Consider the following 16,067-nt stretch of genomic DNA (forward strand, 5'->3'; position numbering starts at 1 on the left):
GTTTACATTTATTTATTATTTCCTTTTTCATGGGATGATTGTAACATGACCCATCTTTCTGCCTTCTCTGGCGTCACCTTTTGCGTAAATATGTAAATGAGATCCTTTTTGAGATAAACATTTCTCCCATTGATCTACTTCAGCACCTAAAAGATTATTCATAATGATTGGTGAATCGGTGGCCAACGATTCTTTTTCGGTGACACGTTTCATGAGATCAACGCTTCCAAGTGGCAAACCACAGACACAACGAACAAGTTGTTCAAATTGGCTGGTAACACAACCTTCGATGGTCCAATGACCACTGTTGTGTGGACGTGGTGCCAACTCGTTGACCAATAGTTGGTAGGTATCGCCACGCTTGACGACAAACAACTCTACGGCCAATACACCAACCAAACCAATACCTTTACCAATCTTGCTGGCAATCTCCTTGGCATCTTTGTGGACGTATTCTGGGAGGGAAGCTGGTGCAATAGTTTGACGCAAGATATGATTACGATGTTTGTTGGTAACCATAGAGAATGGCAATTCAATAGAGTCAAGACCACGAGCAACGATAACTGACGCCTCAGATTCAAACTCGATATATTGCTCCAAAATAGCTTTAGAAGTGTTGGTGTCGGCGCATACCTTCTTCCATGCAGACTCCAAATCGACTGGATCGGTAATCTTTACTTGACCCTTACCGTCGTAACCCATAGTGTTGGATTTGAGGATCGATGGATAACCAATCTTTTGAATGGCGGTTTGCAACATTTCCAATGACTCGACTGGTTCAAAGTTGGCAGTTCCAACACCGAGCGATTGAATGAATTTCTTTTCTTGAACACGATCTTGGCAAATACGCAAAACCTTGGGGTCAGGGAAAACAGCAACCTTCTTTGACAAGTATTCGACTGGCTCGACTTGAATGTTTTCAAACTCATAGGTGACAACATCGACCTTTGAGGCAAAGAGTTCAAGTGCAGAGTAATTGTTATAGTTGGCTTTGGTTGTAAAGGTGGCTACATGTGAAGCAGATGCATCGTTTTCAGGACAGAAAACGTGTGTCTTGTAACCGAGCTGAGCAGCGGCAATCGCTGTCATACGTGCCAATTGACCACCTCCAAGAATACCAATGGTAGATCCTGGTGGGAGAACCAAAGCAGATGGACGCAATGTCGATAGGACAAAGGTTGACAATGGACTCTTATCAGCAACAACAATCGATGGAGAAGTTGAACGAATCGGTGAATTGACACCGGTCAATGGTGAGTGAAGTGATTGCATTGGTGACGACGATGTAGTCGATTGTGTTTGAATGGTTGGTTTAACTGTCTTGATCGATGATTGTGATGTTGATACTGTTGAAGAAGAAGTTGAGGTGGTCAATGAAACCGACGACGACGACGACGATGATGAAGATGATGATTGTGGTTGAACCGAGAGAAGTGTTGAAATATGTGAAACCATATCGTTGGATGATGGGGTTGAAATGGCATGTCCATGAGCAGCAGCAGCTGGATTATCAGATGGTGTTTCAGCAACGGCATCGGTTTGTTTCTTTCTGTATTGTTCAAGGTTGGCATCGATGGCCGGATAGAATGGAGCCAAAACGGCAGCAGCCAACAAAGCAGCATTGGTAGCACCGGCAGCACCGATTGCAACGGTTCCAACTGGAATACCAGCTGGCATCTGAACGATTGACAATAGACTGTCTACTCCACTGAGAGCCTTTGATTGTACTGGTACACCAAACACTGGCAAAGATGTCAAAGCAGCGACCATGCCTGGAAGATGAGCAGCTCCACCTGCACCAGCAATAATAACCTTTAAACCATTAGATTTAGCGGCTCTAGCATATTCAAACATTCTATCTGGTGTTCTATGAGCAGATACAATCTTTGCTTCAAATGGAATTTGAAGAGTTGTTAATGTATTTGCAGCTAACCTAAAAAATAAATAATAATAACCAATTAGCATGTACTTTTATTTACTTTTCCTCTTTTTCTACTTACTTCATTGTTTCCCAATCGGATTGACTTCCCATGATAATTCCAACCATTGGACTATTACCGTTTGCTGGTGGCATTGAAAGACATGGCTGACCGACCTGGTGTGATTGATTTATATGACGTGTTAGAGGTGATGAATAAGATGGAACAGGAGATAAGATATTATTTATAACATTTGAATGTCTTTGATTCTAATTTGTAAGTAGTTTAGTTAGAAAAAAATAAAAAATAAATTATAAAATATTAAAAGTTAAAAAAACATTGATCAAATAATAATAATAAAAGACAAAAAGCAATTTATATAGAGATAAATAAATTATAATAACTATAACTATATAGAAAGTATATATATTATGAATTATTACAAACTTTATGGTAAAGGGTGATTTTTGATATTATACCGATGGAGTAGTAGTAGTAGTGTTGGAAGTTGAATGGTTGGAAGTGACCATGTAATCAACTAATTTTGCGCTTTCGTTGGCCACCCAGGAGTAATTGTCGACCAAAACCTTGGTTTGCTCATCGGATAGAGTTCCAACAGTTGGGGCACCCGATTGGAGTGGAATGTTTCTATATACTTGCTTGTCCTTCATTTGATTCTTATCACCATGTGGCCAGATTCTCCATGAATCATTATCGATAACATCTGCCAATATAATTTCACCATCTGTTGTAACACCAAATTCAACCTAACAAAAAATAATCATAATAATAAAATGATTAAATGAGTGATCAATAATTATTTTAATTTATAATTTAACTTACCTTAAAATCTACTAAAACAACATCGATTGATGCCCAAGCACGCTCTAATGCTTCGAATGCAAGGTTTGCAACATGTCTAATCTGTGAGAGAACCTTTGAGTTTACTTGGAGACCACCAATGTTCAAGTTCATCTCGAGGATATCTTGTTCGGTGACCAATGGGTCGTGTTGGACGTCGTCCTTGAAGGTGAATTCAATGAGACATGGGTTGAATCTGGTACCTTCAGTTATATGTTGGTTTCTCTTTAAATATGATCCTGTGGCAAGTCTTCTAACAATAACTTCCAATGGAATCATTGAACAACGTTTAGCAATAAAACTATTGTTTTGTTCCTAAAGGATAAAAAAAAAAATGATAGGTAAAATAAAACAACATATTAATAAATATATATATATTAAAATTTTAAGTTAATTCATTAACATACTTGACGAATATAATGAGTATTGATACCAGCCAATTGTAATACTCTAAAAACATTGCAGGTGGTAGAGGTAGAGTTAATACCCTTCATTGGTAACTCGTCTTTCTTGGCACCGTCACCAGCAGTGATTGAAGAATTAGAGAGAATCAAAACATATTGATCTTCCTTATTGAGTTTAAAGATTGATTTAGTCTTTCCAGATGCAATAAAAGTTACATCGGTTGTATCGAATGCCTTTGGTATATGAGTAGATGACATTGTTTAAAAAAAAAAAAATATGTAAAAAAAGATAGAATAGATAATTATATATAAATAATAATATATATATTATATAACTTTATTTATATATATAACAATGTAAAATTGAATTGAGAGATAATGAAATCACACGTTTCAAACTAAAAACAACAACTCATTAAATAAACAACACACAATACACACAAGCACAGAATCCCAAGCAAACACTATGAATGAATAACGAATAAAACCCCCACCCCCACCACTTCCAAATTTCATTTATTTTATTTTTATGATTTATTTTTTTTTATTTTTTCAGATGTTGCTGACCTTTTTTGCCTCCGAATATCGGTATAAACGATTTTAATACGGTCCGATTTTCGTCTTTTTGAAACCAAACAAAAAAAAAAAATACAAAACAAACCATCAATGAATCATAAAATGACAATTTAACAAAAATAAAATAAAAATTAGAAATCAGTGATTCTGTAATGATTAGTTAATCGTAAAGACTACTACTCTCGATTAATAATTGGAATTGAATTGTTTATGATTTTATTTTTCTAATTTCTGTTGCCAATTTAATTGATCTTTATCACCATTATTTGTATTGTTTTCATCATTGTTGTTGTTGTTGTTGGGCTTGTTGTCATTATTCTCTGGTACTGCAGATGAGGATCCTGCTGTTGGCTTGTTCTTTTGAACCCATTGAGACTTATTGGCTTTATCCTTCTTTGGTTTGTTGTTTTGTTTCAAGTCATTCAATGTATGAATATTTGTATTGGTATTTGGTTGAGCTTTTGATACCTGTTGTTGTGGTTGCTTTACTTTGTTTTGTTTGTTATTGTTTTTTGGTTTTTGTTGTTTGTTTGATTCTGACAATTGTGGGAATTGTTGTTGATGTTGTTGTTGATGATGATGTTGGTTAGGACGTTGATTAACCATTGGCATGGGTGGTGGTGGATGTACACCGAATGGGGGTGGAGGGAACATTGGCATACCCATGTGTGGTGGGTGAGGGAATGGTGGCATACCCATGTGAGGAGGTGGTGGGTGAGGGAATGGTGGCATACCCATATGTGGAGGTGGTGGGTATTGCATGGGCATGGCTGGTGGTTGACCAGACTGTGGAACACTTTGCAACGATGATTGAATCATCTGTAGCAATTGCGATGGTGGACCTTGTGGTGGCTGTTGTTGTTGTTGGTCAGGTTGTTGTGGAGCTGTTTCTGCTGGACCGACTTCAGCTGCTTTTGGAGCACCCTCTTGAGACTGAGCAGCTGCTTTCATAAAGAAGCTTGTGATAGGAGGTGAAGCAGGTGGATCTGGAAGTGCTTGCGATTCAAACATCTTTTGTAGGATCTGACTGGTTGAATCGGATTGTTTGGCAGGTTCAGCTCCAGAGGTATTATTCTTCTTTTCCTTCTTTTCTTTCTTATCCTTCTTTTGCTTTGGTGGTTTAGCTTGTTGTCCTTGTCCTTGTTGTTGTACTAATCCAGGTGGTTTCTTATCAACATTATTATTATTATTCTTTAGTTGTTTAGATTGTTGAATTTGTAATTGTTGTTGATGGTGTTGCCATAACATAGATTGATGGACATGTGGATATTTCTTTGCATAATGAACAAGTTCTTCTGGAGTAAAGTTCTTTGTATATTGTTCTTGACGATTATAATAATTCTTTCTATGCAATTGTTTATAGTACTCTTGTTGTTGTTGCCAATTCAAGTTGGGTGGCATTTCCTCTTTTATCTTTTGTTGAATTGAAGCACTATTATTATTATTATTATTATGATTATTATTATTGTTATTATTATTATTATTATTATTATTATTTGATTTATTATTATTTTGATGATCATATTTCTTCCAATGTTCATAAGAATCAATTGAATAGTTTGGTTTGTTTGATCTATATCTATAGTTGGTTACTGCGGTTGGTTGTGAAAGATTGTAAACTCTCCACTTTGAAATACAGATACCACGTTTCTCCAAACAGAATCCGTCAAGACTGTTGGCACTGAAACACTCTTGATCCAATACAACATCGACCTTGTGTTCTTGTACCGATACAACTGTACCGTACAAACCGAATGGTATGTTACCCTTTTCCAATAGAGTGACAACTCTGTCACCTAGATTGAAGATCTTTGATTTGTTGGATTCCAAGAAACCGCCGTTGCTGATGTTACTGCTGGCGAGCGATGGACTGTTATTGTTTCTCTGTTGGAGATGAGTCTGTGATTGATGACGTTCATAGGAGATCACAGATTCATAGGATGCCGGTTCGATTACGTGTTCTGGCGAAGTACGAGTGATCACCGAAACCTTTTCGTGTTTCGATTGTTTCAAGTAGAAATCCTCCACCTTTTTGATGGCTTCACGCTTCATTGTGATGGTATCACATGGAACCAATCGCTGATGTCTGATCTTTGATTCCTTCATAAACTCGTCGATCTTTTTGATGAGAGCGACACGATCACTCTTCTCGGGGATCAGCGAAGAGATGTCGATTGCTTTCTTTCCGGTTTTGTCGTCGGCATACATTGTCAAGATCGAATTCAACACTGGGAATGCAGCGAGATACTTCTTGATGACTTCGACAGCGAGCGAACTAAACTCCCATTTCTTAAAGGAGTTTCCAGTCTTGTCAGACATGGTGATTCCACGACAATAACCAAGCAGTTGTTGTTGTCTACCAGTGAATTTCATGTTGAGACCAATGTCAGTCATTGGCTTGTCGATAAACAAGGCACCGGTCAACAGTGAGATCTGTTGTGTCGAGAGGTTGGTCATCTTGCAGACCTGTTGGATCGGGTAGTATTCATCTTCTTCACGCGCACACTGGTGTCCAAATTTGGTATCCATCTTTTGCACCTTTAGCTCCAACTCTAGAGTATTGTCAAAGTGATGGAGCACGGTTCCGACCGAACCATAGTGGTCACTATTGACATAGATGACTTGCTTTCCAATGGGGAAACGCTTCTCGAATGGCAACTCCTCGCATTCCTCGTAACGCGAATCAGCTTTGACACGGTCGTACTCTACCATCAGTTGGAGGGGGAAGGTATCCTCCTTGTCGCTATAACGCTTGACACGTCTTCCACCTACTTCCGTATCGACACCTACAATCTTTTGAACGTGAACCAACACTGTGTTCTCGAGGAGATCCTTAATATTGATACCACGACGCAAGTAATCGAATGGCAACTTTTTCAGTTGGTCGAGATACTGGATCTTCTGGAAGGCAACATAATCGATGGTACTGTCACGAGTGATATGCTGGTTAGAGTCAGAGAATCCAACGATTTTCGCTTCAATGTGATATGGCCAGTTGACATAGCAACGCTTGCCAATCAGTGGTTTCAAATCACGGAGAGTGCACAACTCTGGCAGTGGCGGATTGACAATCATCGAATCCTTTCTGCTGGTGTTACCCCAGAGGTTTGCCACACCGTTCATGTACTCCCAGTCAAAGTCGATCGATTGGAACGTTGGGAAACCGCTTGGTGAGTGATTTCCAACGAGCACACCGTCACACAGTCTAAAAGGTTTCAGACTGTTCTCGTTTGGCTCGGGTAAGATCAACTCCTCGATGGTGGCATTCGACTTTTCGAGGTCGTCAAACAGCTTGGCATTTGGTGTCTCAACGGATTGCTCGATTTGCGCATCGTGATAGATGATCACTGCGTGTCTGAGAGTGTTTCTCATTCGCTCTCTCGGTGTCAAGTCGTAGCTGTCTTCGTCTTTGGTGGCTTCGACAAGACGCGCCAAGTCTGGGAAACCAATGATGGCAATACCGTCGAAATAGTGAGGATCACTAGTATCCACTTCGAATTCCTTTGGATAAAAGTCGGCGATTGGCGAATCGTCAGACTCCATCAAACGACGATAGGGAGCCGGCAAGAGGTAAGCGGATTGCGGTGGTAACACCGACATCAACTGCTGGAATGGAGTCACCGGACTGCCAGGCTCAAAGTTGACTTCGATCGATGCAATATCGACAAAGTCGCAGGCCAGTGGCGAGTAGTAGTGTGGATAGAACCACACCCACGATATACATCCGTTGTGGTAGTAGTTGAGCACCCAGACGATACCCTCGAGGTAGGAATGCACCAGGTTTCGTTTGAACTGCGGGATCTCATCGTAGTTATCGGGGAAGTCTTCAAAGTGCGCGCGATAATACGCGTTTTTCCAGGCACTGGAAATGTCGTCCTCGAGCTCCTCATCCTTGAAATCCAGCTCGTTAAAGTGGTGTTTAATACGCTCGAGAGCCTGTCGCTCGAATTCCTTTCTGGCTTCGGCGTCCTCGGGATCTTCGCCTTCGACGATGGCGGCGGCCACCGCAGCAGAGTCGTCGAGCTCCTCTTCATCGTCGAGACCCGACGAAACGTTCTGCTGTTTCAGCTCGAATTGCGCTACGGCGTTGAAAAACGACTGCATACGATGCAAGTCGATCTCTGCGCCGTCGGTGATGTAGTCGCCGAGGTCCGGAAGCAGCTTCTTGTAGAGATCCATCACGACGTTCAATCCACTCTTTGAGATCTCGCAGAATGGAAGATGCGGCACAAAGTCATTACCGAAAATAATGAGTATCATAATGAAATCATCGATGATTCGCTCCAGATCGTATCCAAACTCCAACGAATCGTTTCGCATCTCCAGATCGAGATACTCTCTTAGCAGCGAGATATGCAACAGCTGAAAATCCAGTTGTCTCTTTGTTGGTCTAAACGAAATCTCCTCTCTCAAGATACTAAAGTGTGGTTCATGTGTTACCAATGCTAACAATATCAGATCTGCATCTAAACCATACAAACAATGTGACTAAACAAAGATCATTGATTAGTTAGTTAATTTGATTTAATTATTATTTGATTGATTGATTGATAATTACTTGATTTGGATCCCAATCTGGAGATGCTTTATTCTTTCTTATGTAATCTATAATTTTGTGTTCACCTTCACCTGGATTCTCTGGACCGGAGAAGATGATTTCGACTTCACGCCAACTCATATCTTCGTTGATCTTCTTCTTGATGAAGAACTGCAAACAATCAGAGAGGTTCGACATGAACTCTGTTCCTGGTGTGATTGCAGTTCTCGAAAATATTACTTCCGGTATCTCTTTACCCTCACTGATCATCTTTTGCTTTGCTTTATCCTCTAAAAACACTGATAAAAATCTTCTTTGTCTTTGTTGATTCAATTTTGATCTTGGTGCAACACCTAAATATTATTAATTATTAATATAAACAAGTTCATTATTATCTAATACTATCATGATCAACATCATTACTATCATCATACCATCAATTGCCATGTACAATAATTTCTTTGGTCTTATTATATGAAATAATTTATCGATATAATTACAAACTTTTCTTATCAACTCTTCTTCTGAAAATGTCAATAGACTATTGCTGATCTCTTGTGAACATGCATGAATAATACCATTCATATCAAGATATAAATTATCTGTTTTGTTTTGTTTAAAAAGTAGATTAATATATATATATTTAGTCATAGATACATATATATTTGATATTACCATATTCAGGTGCTGTAGAATCTACAAGATTCTGTATAATCTGTGGATATCTCTCGGATACCCATCTAAAAAATCTAGGAACACCCATATTATTATTATTACTTGTTACTTTTAACTAACTAACTAATACTTTTACTTTCTTCTTATATTTCTCTTTAACAATAAAAATTGAATATAAAATATATACTGTATTCTTTTGTTTCTTTGTTCTTTTTTTTATTAAAAAAATTTCTCTTACTAATTACTATTACTCACAAATCTATATGTATATCTATATCTATCTGTACAAATTCGATTTAATAAATATTATATATTATCTTTTTCTTCGCTGAACTATAAAATAAACTATTCTTCTTTCTTTCTAGTCTTTTTTTTTTTTAAAAAAAAAAATAATAATAGTAAAACAAATATATATTTAAAAAAAATAGTATATATTGTATATAAATAAACTTTTAGTTCTTATAAATTAAACTAACTAACTAACTAATTAGTTTCTTTTCCTTTCCTTTTCTTCAAAAACACTCTTCTCTTTGAACTAATAATCTAAAAATTTTCTTTCAATAATAACAAAAAAAATTTAAAAAAAAATTGTAATCAAAGGAACTCACCATCATCAGAGGAGAGAAAAGAAAAAAATGTTTTAGTAAAAAAAAATAATTTTTTTTGGTTATGCAAAACAAGAAGTGTGTTGTTGAGTTATGTGCAAGACACTTGGTGGGTGTGGATACTTTTTAGAGCCATCCAATCCAATCAATTGCAATCTGACTGATCCAATGATCGTCATCCCTTTTTTATTATCGATCTTAAATACGATGATGATAGTTTAGTTGGTGAACTTGTGATACCACTACTACTACTACGACTACTACAATTACTACTGCTATTACTACTATTACTACTACTATTACTACTACTATTACTACTACTATTACTACTTATATTGTCTATATTATTACAACCATTGATTATATTGTTATTGTTATTGTTATTATTATTTAAATCTATATTAATTGGACATTTAATTTCTTTAACTTGATAGATTGCCAGTGGTTCCAATTTATTGTTGACACGAATTTCATTTAGTTGTTGACCGCTCGATAAAGTTTCATCGATTACTATTATAGCGGATTTCTTATTTCCAATATTATTTGTTGATGATGTACAATCTCTTGTTACTAATGGACATTGTCTGATATCATTACATCGCCGATTAGATATCACTTGAATCGCTAGATGATAAGGATGAAAAAGATTCAGAAATTGTCTGACATTGATTTCTCTCAGACCAACCGGTTGCATCATTTCCTCGTTGTGTTTCTTCTTTCCATTTTCATTAGGTTCCAGTACTGTCACCAAGAATGTATCACAAGATATCAATGCACCTGCACTTAAAAATAACTGCAAACATAACAAATTATCTATTAATAACTAATACTGTGTTTTATCAATTGAGTTGTTAAAAAACATCATGTTTATAATTACTTTATGACCATTATGTAGATAATCAAAATATCCACCAGTGAAAACTTGTTGGTAGAGAGTAACTATTGATTGTTTTGAAATTTCAATATCTCTCATTGTAATGCTGTTGTTGTTCGACTCTATGATTGATATAGATGTTGTAGATTGTAATTTTACACCTTTGAGAATATCAAAGTAGTTGGACGGAATGAATATATTGTCAATAGGGTTCAGTCGGTCGAGTAGATCGCCAATAGATCTGTATAGCTGCAATATCAGTACATTGAATTTCGAGTGTACCAAAAGTGTTGTGTTTTCATTGGCTGACACTACAACACTGTGTAGCAATTCATAATAAATAATCATTATATCAATACATTCTTCAATCTTGATTAAATTGCAATTTAAAATTTAAAATATTAATAAAAAGAAATAATTAAACAACAATTTAGATTTTTAATCTTACATTTTCAATTGATTGATTTAATAAACATAAATTAATAGTTATATCTAATGTTTGAATATCATCGATTTGTGTAATAATATTTCTAATATTAAATCTATGTTGATCTAATGATATACTGACATCAACTAAATATAAATAGTTTCTTGAATTATACATTATTATTAAATATACTAATTTTCGTTTATTAATAACTTTAATTAAAACTAAATCATCGTGTTATTGATTATATTTATTGTTGATTGATTCAATAGTCTGTCTTTGTGAATGTTCACAACATGCAAACAATTAAACGAATCTTTGATTTTCGTTGAATCTTAAATTATAAGAAAAAGTCAAGTATTTTTTTTTAGATTGTTAACACACACATAAATATTTATTAATTATATAATTTATATATTATTGTTAATTTATTAATCTAAAGATTAATTTTATCTACTCGAATTATAGTATTCCAAAGATATGATTGTTAGACATGTACAAATGATTACAACTAAAAGGATAACTCCAACAAAAAGCAGTGCACCAATGATCACCATTAAATGAAGTGTTATATGTTTGATCATCTCTTCATCTGCAGACTCTGGTGATATCTGTGAAATATTGAGATACGAAGGTAGGAACTCTGTCATTATCTTTGATTTAATTTGTTCTAAATCAATTGGTGAATTGTTATTACTATTACTGTTGTTATTTTGATTATTTAAGAAATGTTTGTTCAATAGTGAAAATCCAGCTGCCAACTGTTGTTGTGGATTATTGAATGCTGCTATACTACTGTTATTAATAATTGGAACTTGATTAATTGATGAAGAAAGTTGATGATTATTCTGTGATTTCAAGAATGATAAATAGATATTCTTCATATGATTCTCTAATAACAATGGATTCTTATCGATAGGTTCAATAATAGTTGGAACTGATTGATCATTATTATTACTACTATTATTATCATCATTACTACTATTATCATTATTATTATTATTATTATCAATACTACTACTACTATTTGTATTTTGTGATATAAAGAATTGAACTATTTTCTTTGTTGATTCTTGTACAGCGGATTGTATCTCCAATAGGAATATCTGGTAGGCACCTACCAAGAGGTGATCGATGTGATGTATGTTCCAACTATCGGTGGGCAATCGCTGTAGAAATACGATGAGATCGCTAAACTCTCGCTTCTGTAGTACTGGTACCCATTCTTTTGTTGTGATCAGCGCAGCACACACATAGATGTGAAAGTATCCAAAGTTTGGACCGTGAGCAATGTAGCTATCCCACAAACGATTACACAATCTAAATTCAAACTCTCTCGATAGCAAACAGATCATCCATCTAAGTGAAAACAATATAAAATCACATCCTTCGTTTTGTAAATGTTTAGATAGATTCTCTTTTTAATAATAAATAATAAAACATTTAGTGTTAGTAAAAACTTAATTAACATTAATGTTCATAAGCGCAATCAAAGTTTGTTATTTTCACATACCTTCTTTTAATTTAACAAGTCTTTCCAGTTTCATTGCCATTCGATTGATACCATCATGGAAATTAATGAATCGATTCTATTTTGATTATTAAAAGTAAATTTTAATATTATTGTTGTTGTTGTTGTTGTTTTAAATTTATATATTTAATGAGTATATACCTTTAGGTTGTTCATTAATAAAGATAAACACCAAAATGTATCAGCTTCGACTTTATCTAATATATCACAATTTAAATCTGTTAAATTACCATGAATATCTTGATTTATATAAAAAGAGAGAGAGAGAGAGAGAATAATAAGTATAACCTGTATAACATTTTAAAAATGTATTATTAATTATTTAGTTATTAATACAAACTTATATATTGAGTTAAAAATACAAGTAAGAATTGAGCAGGAATATCATTTAAACCTTGAAAGTATGAGATCAGTGGATTTGTCTTTGACCAAACATAGAGAATTCTCTCCAGCACCAAATGTAAGATCGTTGATTTGAAGAGTGGTGTTTGACTGAATCCTTTTGGCATTGTTCTTGGTACATCCAATTTGACCTGATTCAACAGTGTCTTGTCATCGGGTGACATCTCACTCTGATAGAACTTTTGTACCAATTGAACATATTGATTACGTTTATCACTTAATATTCTACCATGTAATTTCTTTTCTGGTGGTAAATAATTCTTTAACAAACAATAACAAATATTAATAATTGATTGAATATAACTATTATTATAACTGTTATATAGCTTGATACATACCAATAAGATTTGCCAAACAATTGGACGATGTTCCATTGGAATACCACCGAAACTCAATGCACGTAATCTGTCAATGTTGATAACGGGTTGATCCAATATACTCTTAAAAGCAAGACTGTTGTTGTTTCTCGCTTGCGACATCTTGAGTTCCGACATCCAATTTGGTGTGAGATCATCGTTTATCCTTACAAGTGATGCTGCTGAAGTTATATTGGATGTCGATGATGCATCACCACTACCTGTTTGTTGATTGCTTGTACCTGCTGATGCTGCCAAATTATTGGCAATCTCTAAAATCGATTGAATAGCATGTGGTGGAAATGCCTATACATAAAAATAAAATAATAATAAATATCAATTCATCAAAAACGATCATCATAAACATTATTATTATTATTACATACCAATGCCATAGCTATTTTCTTAATAAAATGAAAGTATGAAAATGAAATATATATACAAAATAAATAAATTACAAGATAAGATTGAAAACAACAAAAACAAAAAAAAAAAAAGATAGAATTATTATAAAATAAAAATAATTTCAATTATTATTTTGTTTTTTAATGACAACTCCCACTTTAAATCAACCACTAAAAAAAATTAATAATTAAATTAATTTTTTTAGGTTTCAAAGAATCATATCTCTCAAGTATCTCAGAACTCCAGAACTTTCATATAATCATATGTTTTTAAAACAAAAGTGATCACTTTTTTGGGTAGTTAAAGGTTATAGATCGATATTTCTTCTTTAAGAATACAAATAGAATTTATTTTTGTTTGTTATTTTTTTTATAAATATATATTAGATCTTGACAACATTCAAAAATTTTATTTTAATATATTAAATAAATTAAAATTAAATTAAAATATTAAATGTAGTATCAGATGATCGATCATTGTTCTACATTTTATTAATCAGATCTATCAGCAGCATCAAGCATTGAATATTCATTTGAATTTTTTGAAATATGATAAAAATTTGCTAATGAATATGACAAGACGACATTTCAGTAAAGCGAATCCGAATTCGGTACATATATAGATTAGTAATATTAAAGGATGGCACAACAGATGTTGAACATGAGAGGACCACTGAAATATTTAGCTGCCTATGGTGTCGCTGTGAATGCAGGTGCTGCAGGTCTTTTCTATTACGATAAACAACAAGCTATTTTACATAAATGGCGTGTTAGAGAGTCAACCTTACAACTTACCGCTCTTGCTGGTGGTTGGATCGGTGGTATGTGGGCAATGCAACAATTTAAACATAAGAGAGCAAAACAATCTTTTAAAAATGTAAATATCAACAAAAAAATAATAATAATACTTCAACAACTTTAAGAAGAATATTATGAATAAGTTTTGTTAACCAAACTAACTTTTATAATTATGATTAATATAGGTATATTTTGCAGCAGTAGGTGGTAATGTTGGTATAATAGCACTTGGTACATTCCTATTCTTTAAGAAACCACATCTTCTCCCTGCTATACTCAGACCTAATCAACAACAGATCAATCAATTCAACAATACAATGAAACAAACATTTAATAACAATGTTCAACAACAACATCAACAACAAAAACAATATCATCAACATAGTCAACAACAACAAACAACATTTAATCAAAACAGACATAACAATAATAATCATAACATTAATAATAATAAAAATAATATAATGTTAGAAGATGTTAAACAACCAAATAATAATTCAAATAATAATAACAATTCAAAAAAGAATAATAATAACAATAATAGAAAGAATAATAATAATAGAAATAAACAAAAATAAAACAAACTATTTATATTATAAATTAAAATTTTATTATTAGTTTTAAAGTACGAATTTCTTTCTATCGACATCCATTCCAGCTTTATGTAAATGTATATATTCACCGGATTTAGTATCGAAAGTACCATGCTGTAATGACATGAGTTTAAGAGTGAAACGTGGACCTAATTCCTGTAGATTTGCCTTTGACTTTGATTCAAACATATAACGATGTTGTCTAAAGAAAATGAAATCACGTTGATTATGAAGTGTGCATACACGTCTACCTCTAAAGTTTGGTTCCTGTGGAAACAGCGATGCAAACATTCTGCCGATGGTGTGTCCCAGTCTAGTCGTAAAATTATTAACAATCAACTCTGCCTTGTGATTGGTCATCTCACCACCACCCGGTATCTTATCTGGCATAGTTATACTCGTCACCTTAAACAATGCTGTTGGTCCATCCGGTAAATGACAAATCATTAAAGTATCTATATAGTAGTAGTATTATTATAGCGTTGTAATAAGTAAGTAAGTAATCTGTATCTTTATCTCTCTCTTTAGATAGATCTCTCTATTTATAAACAATTATCAATTTACTACTTACTAACTTCACCTTTATCTTCATTTACAACAATTAAATCAGTGTAATCTCTGTTCTTACAAAACTTTACAATCTCTGAAAGCTCAAAGTGTTGTCTTGGGAAATACTCTGCGTTGGGAAGGATACGTGGGAATAGCTTGGCGAAACCCACAGCTTTTCCTCCGGGCTTCTCGTTGGTGGTGATGCAAGTCTTTGGCTCTTTGCCTTCAAAGTACTTTGAGAACTCATCGAGTTCGATCTCGTCTTGATACTCTGGATCCTCTTCGTCGACGATGGTGTCATCGGCAACTCTCATCGACTCTATAGTACGTGGTTGTTGTGCTGCGGGTCCGTCTTCACCCAACTTTTGTCTCTCTTTTTGTCTCTCTTTACGACCAGACTCCTTTGCCTTCTTTCTCTGTGCTCTCAGCTTCTGTGACAGCAAAACACGTCTTGCCTTACATTTTATATCATGTGGAGTGTGTCTTACAACAGCTTCCTCTGGATCTATATTTTGTTTTGGTTTTACCATTTCTCTCTCTCTCTCTTTATCTATCT

General features: G+C 34.4%; 6 protein-coding genes across 6 annotated transcripts; 1 reads left to right on the forward strand and 5 right to left on the reverse strand.

The window, feature by feature from the left end:
* Positions 1-27: 27 nt before the first annotated feature.
* purC/E (phosphoribosylaminoimidazole carboxylase) lies at positions 28-3,442 on the reverse strand (the record flags this gene model as incomplete). The annotated part of the gene is made up of 5 exons (XM_020577080.1): positions 28-1,933; positions 2,001-2,188; positions 2,399-2,686; positions 2,763-3,095; positions 3,188-3,442. The coding sequence occupies 5 exons, from the start codon at positions 3,440-3,442 to the stop codon at positions 28-30; spliced, it is 2,970 nt and encodes a 989-aa protein (XP_020432754.1).
* A 534-nt stretch (positions 3,443-3,976) lies between these two features.
* xrn1 (5'-3' exoribonuclease) lies at positions 3,977-7,360 on the reverse strand (the record flags this gene model as incomplete). The annotated part of the gene is made up of 1 exon (XM_020577081.1): positions 3,977-7,360. One exon carries the CDS (start codon positions 7,358-7,360, stop codon positions 3,977-3,979), a length of 3,384 nt encoding a protein of 1,127 aa, XP_020432755.1.
* Positions 7,361-7,790: 430 nt separating this feature from the next.
* On the reverse strand, positions 7,791-10,550 carry PPL_06219 (5'-3' exoribonuclease; the record flags this gene model as incomplete). Its single annotated transcript, XM_020577082.1, has 8 exons — positions 7,791-7,966; positions 8,179-8,248; positions 8,319-8,650; positions 8,732-8,899; positions 8,973-9,087; positions 9,109-9,181; positions 9,784-10,370; positions 10,455-10,550. 8 exons carry the CDS (start codon positions 10,548-10,550, stop codon positions 7,791-7,793), a joined length of 1,617 nt encoding a protein of 538 aa, XP_020432756.1.
* Positions 10,551-10,881: 331 nt separating this feature from the next.
* PPL_06220 (TBC domain-containing protein) lies at positions 10,882-13,562 on the reverse strand (the record flags this gene model as incomplete). The annotated part of the gene is made up of 7 exons (XM_020577083.1): positions 10,882-11,024; positions 11,336-12,295; positions 12,392-12,467; positions 12,551-12,648; positions 12,750-13,071; positions 13,150-13,473; positions 13,554-13,562. The coding sequence occupies 7 exons, from the start codon at positions 13,560-13,562 to the stop codon at positions 10,882-10,884; spliced, it is 1,932 nt and encodes a 643-aa protein (XP_020432757.1).
* A 670-nt stretch (positions 13,563-14,232) lies between these two features.
* On the forward strand, positions 14,233-14,922 carry PPL_06221 (DUF1294 domain-containing protein; the record flags this gene model as incomplete). Its single annotated transcript, XM_020577084.1, has 3 exons — positions 14,233-14,448; positions 14,555-14,845; positions 14,914-14,922. The coding sequence occupies 3 exons, from the start codon at positions 14,233-14,235 to the stop codon at positions 14,920-14,922; spliced, it is 516 nt and encodes a 171-aa protein (XP_020432758.1).
* A 67-nt stretch (positions 14,923-14,989) lies between these two features.
* On the reverse strand, positions 14,990-16,041 carry bxdc5 (Brix domain-containing protein; the record flags this gene model as incomplete). The annotated part of the gene is made up of 2 exons (XM_020577085.1): positions 14,990-15,417; positions 15,534-16,041. The coding sequence occupies 2 exons, from the start codon at positions 16,039-16,041 to the stop codon at positions 14,990-14,992; spliced, it is 936 nt and encodes a 311-aa protein (XP_020432759.1).
* Positions 16,042-16,067: the final 26 nt, after the last annotated feature.

The sequence above is a fragment of the Heterostelium album genome (assembly GCF_000004825.1).
Source record: "Heterostelium album PN500 unplaced genomic scaffold PPL_contig15, whole genome shotgun sequence".
Classification (NCBI taxonomy): Eukaryota; Evosea; class Eumycetozoa; order Acytosteliales; family Acytosteliaceae; genus Heterostelium; species Heterostelium album.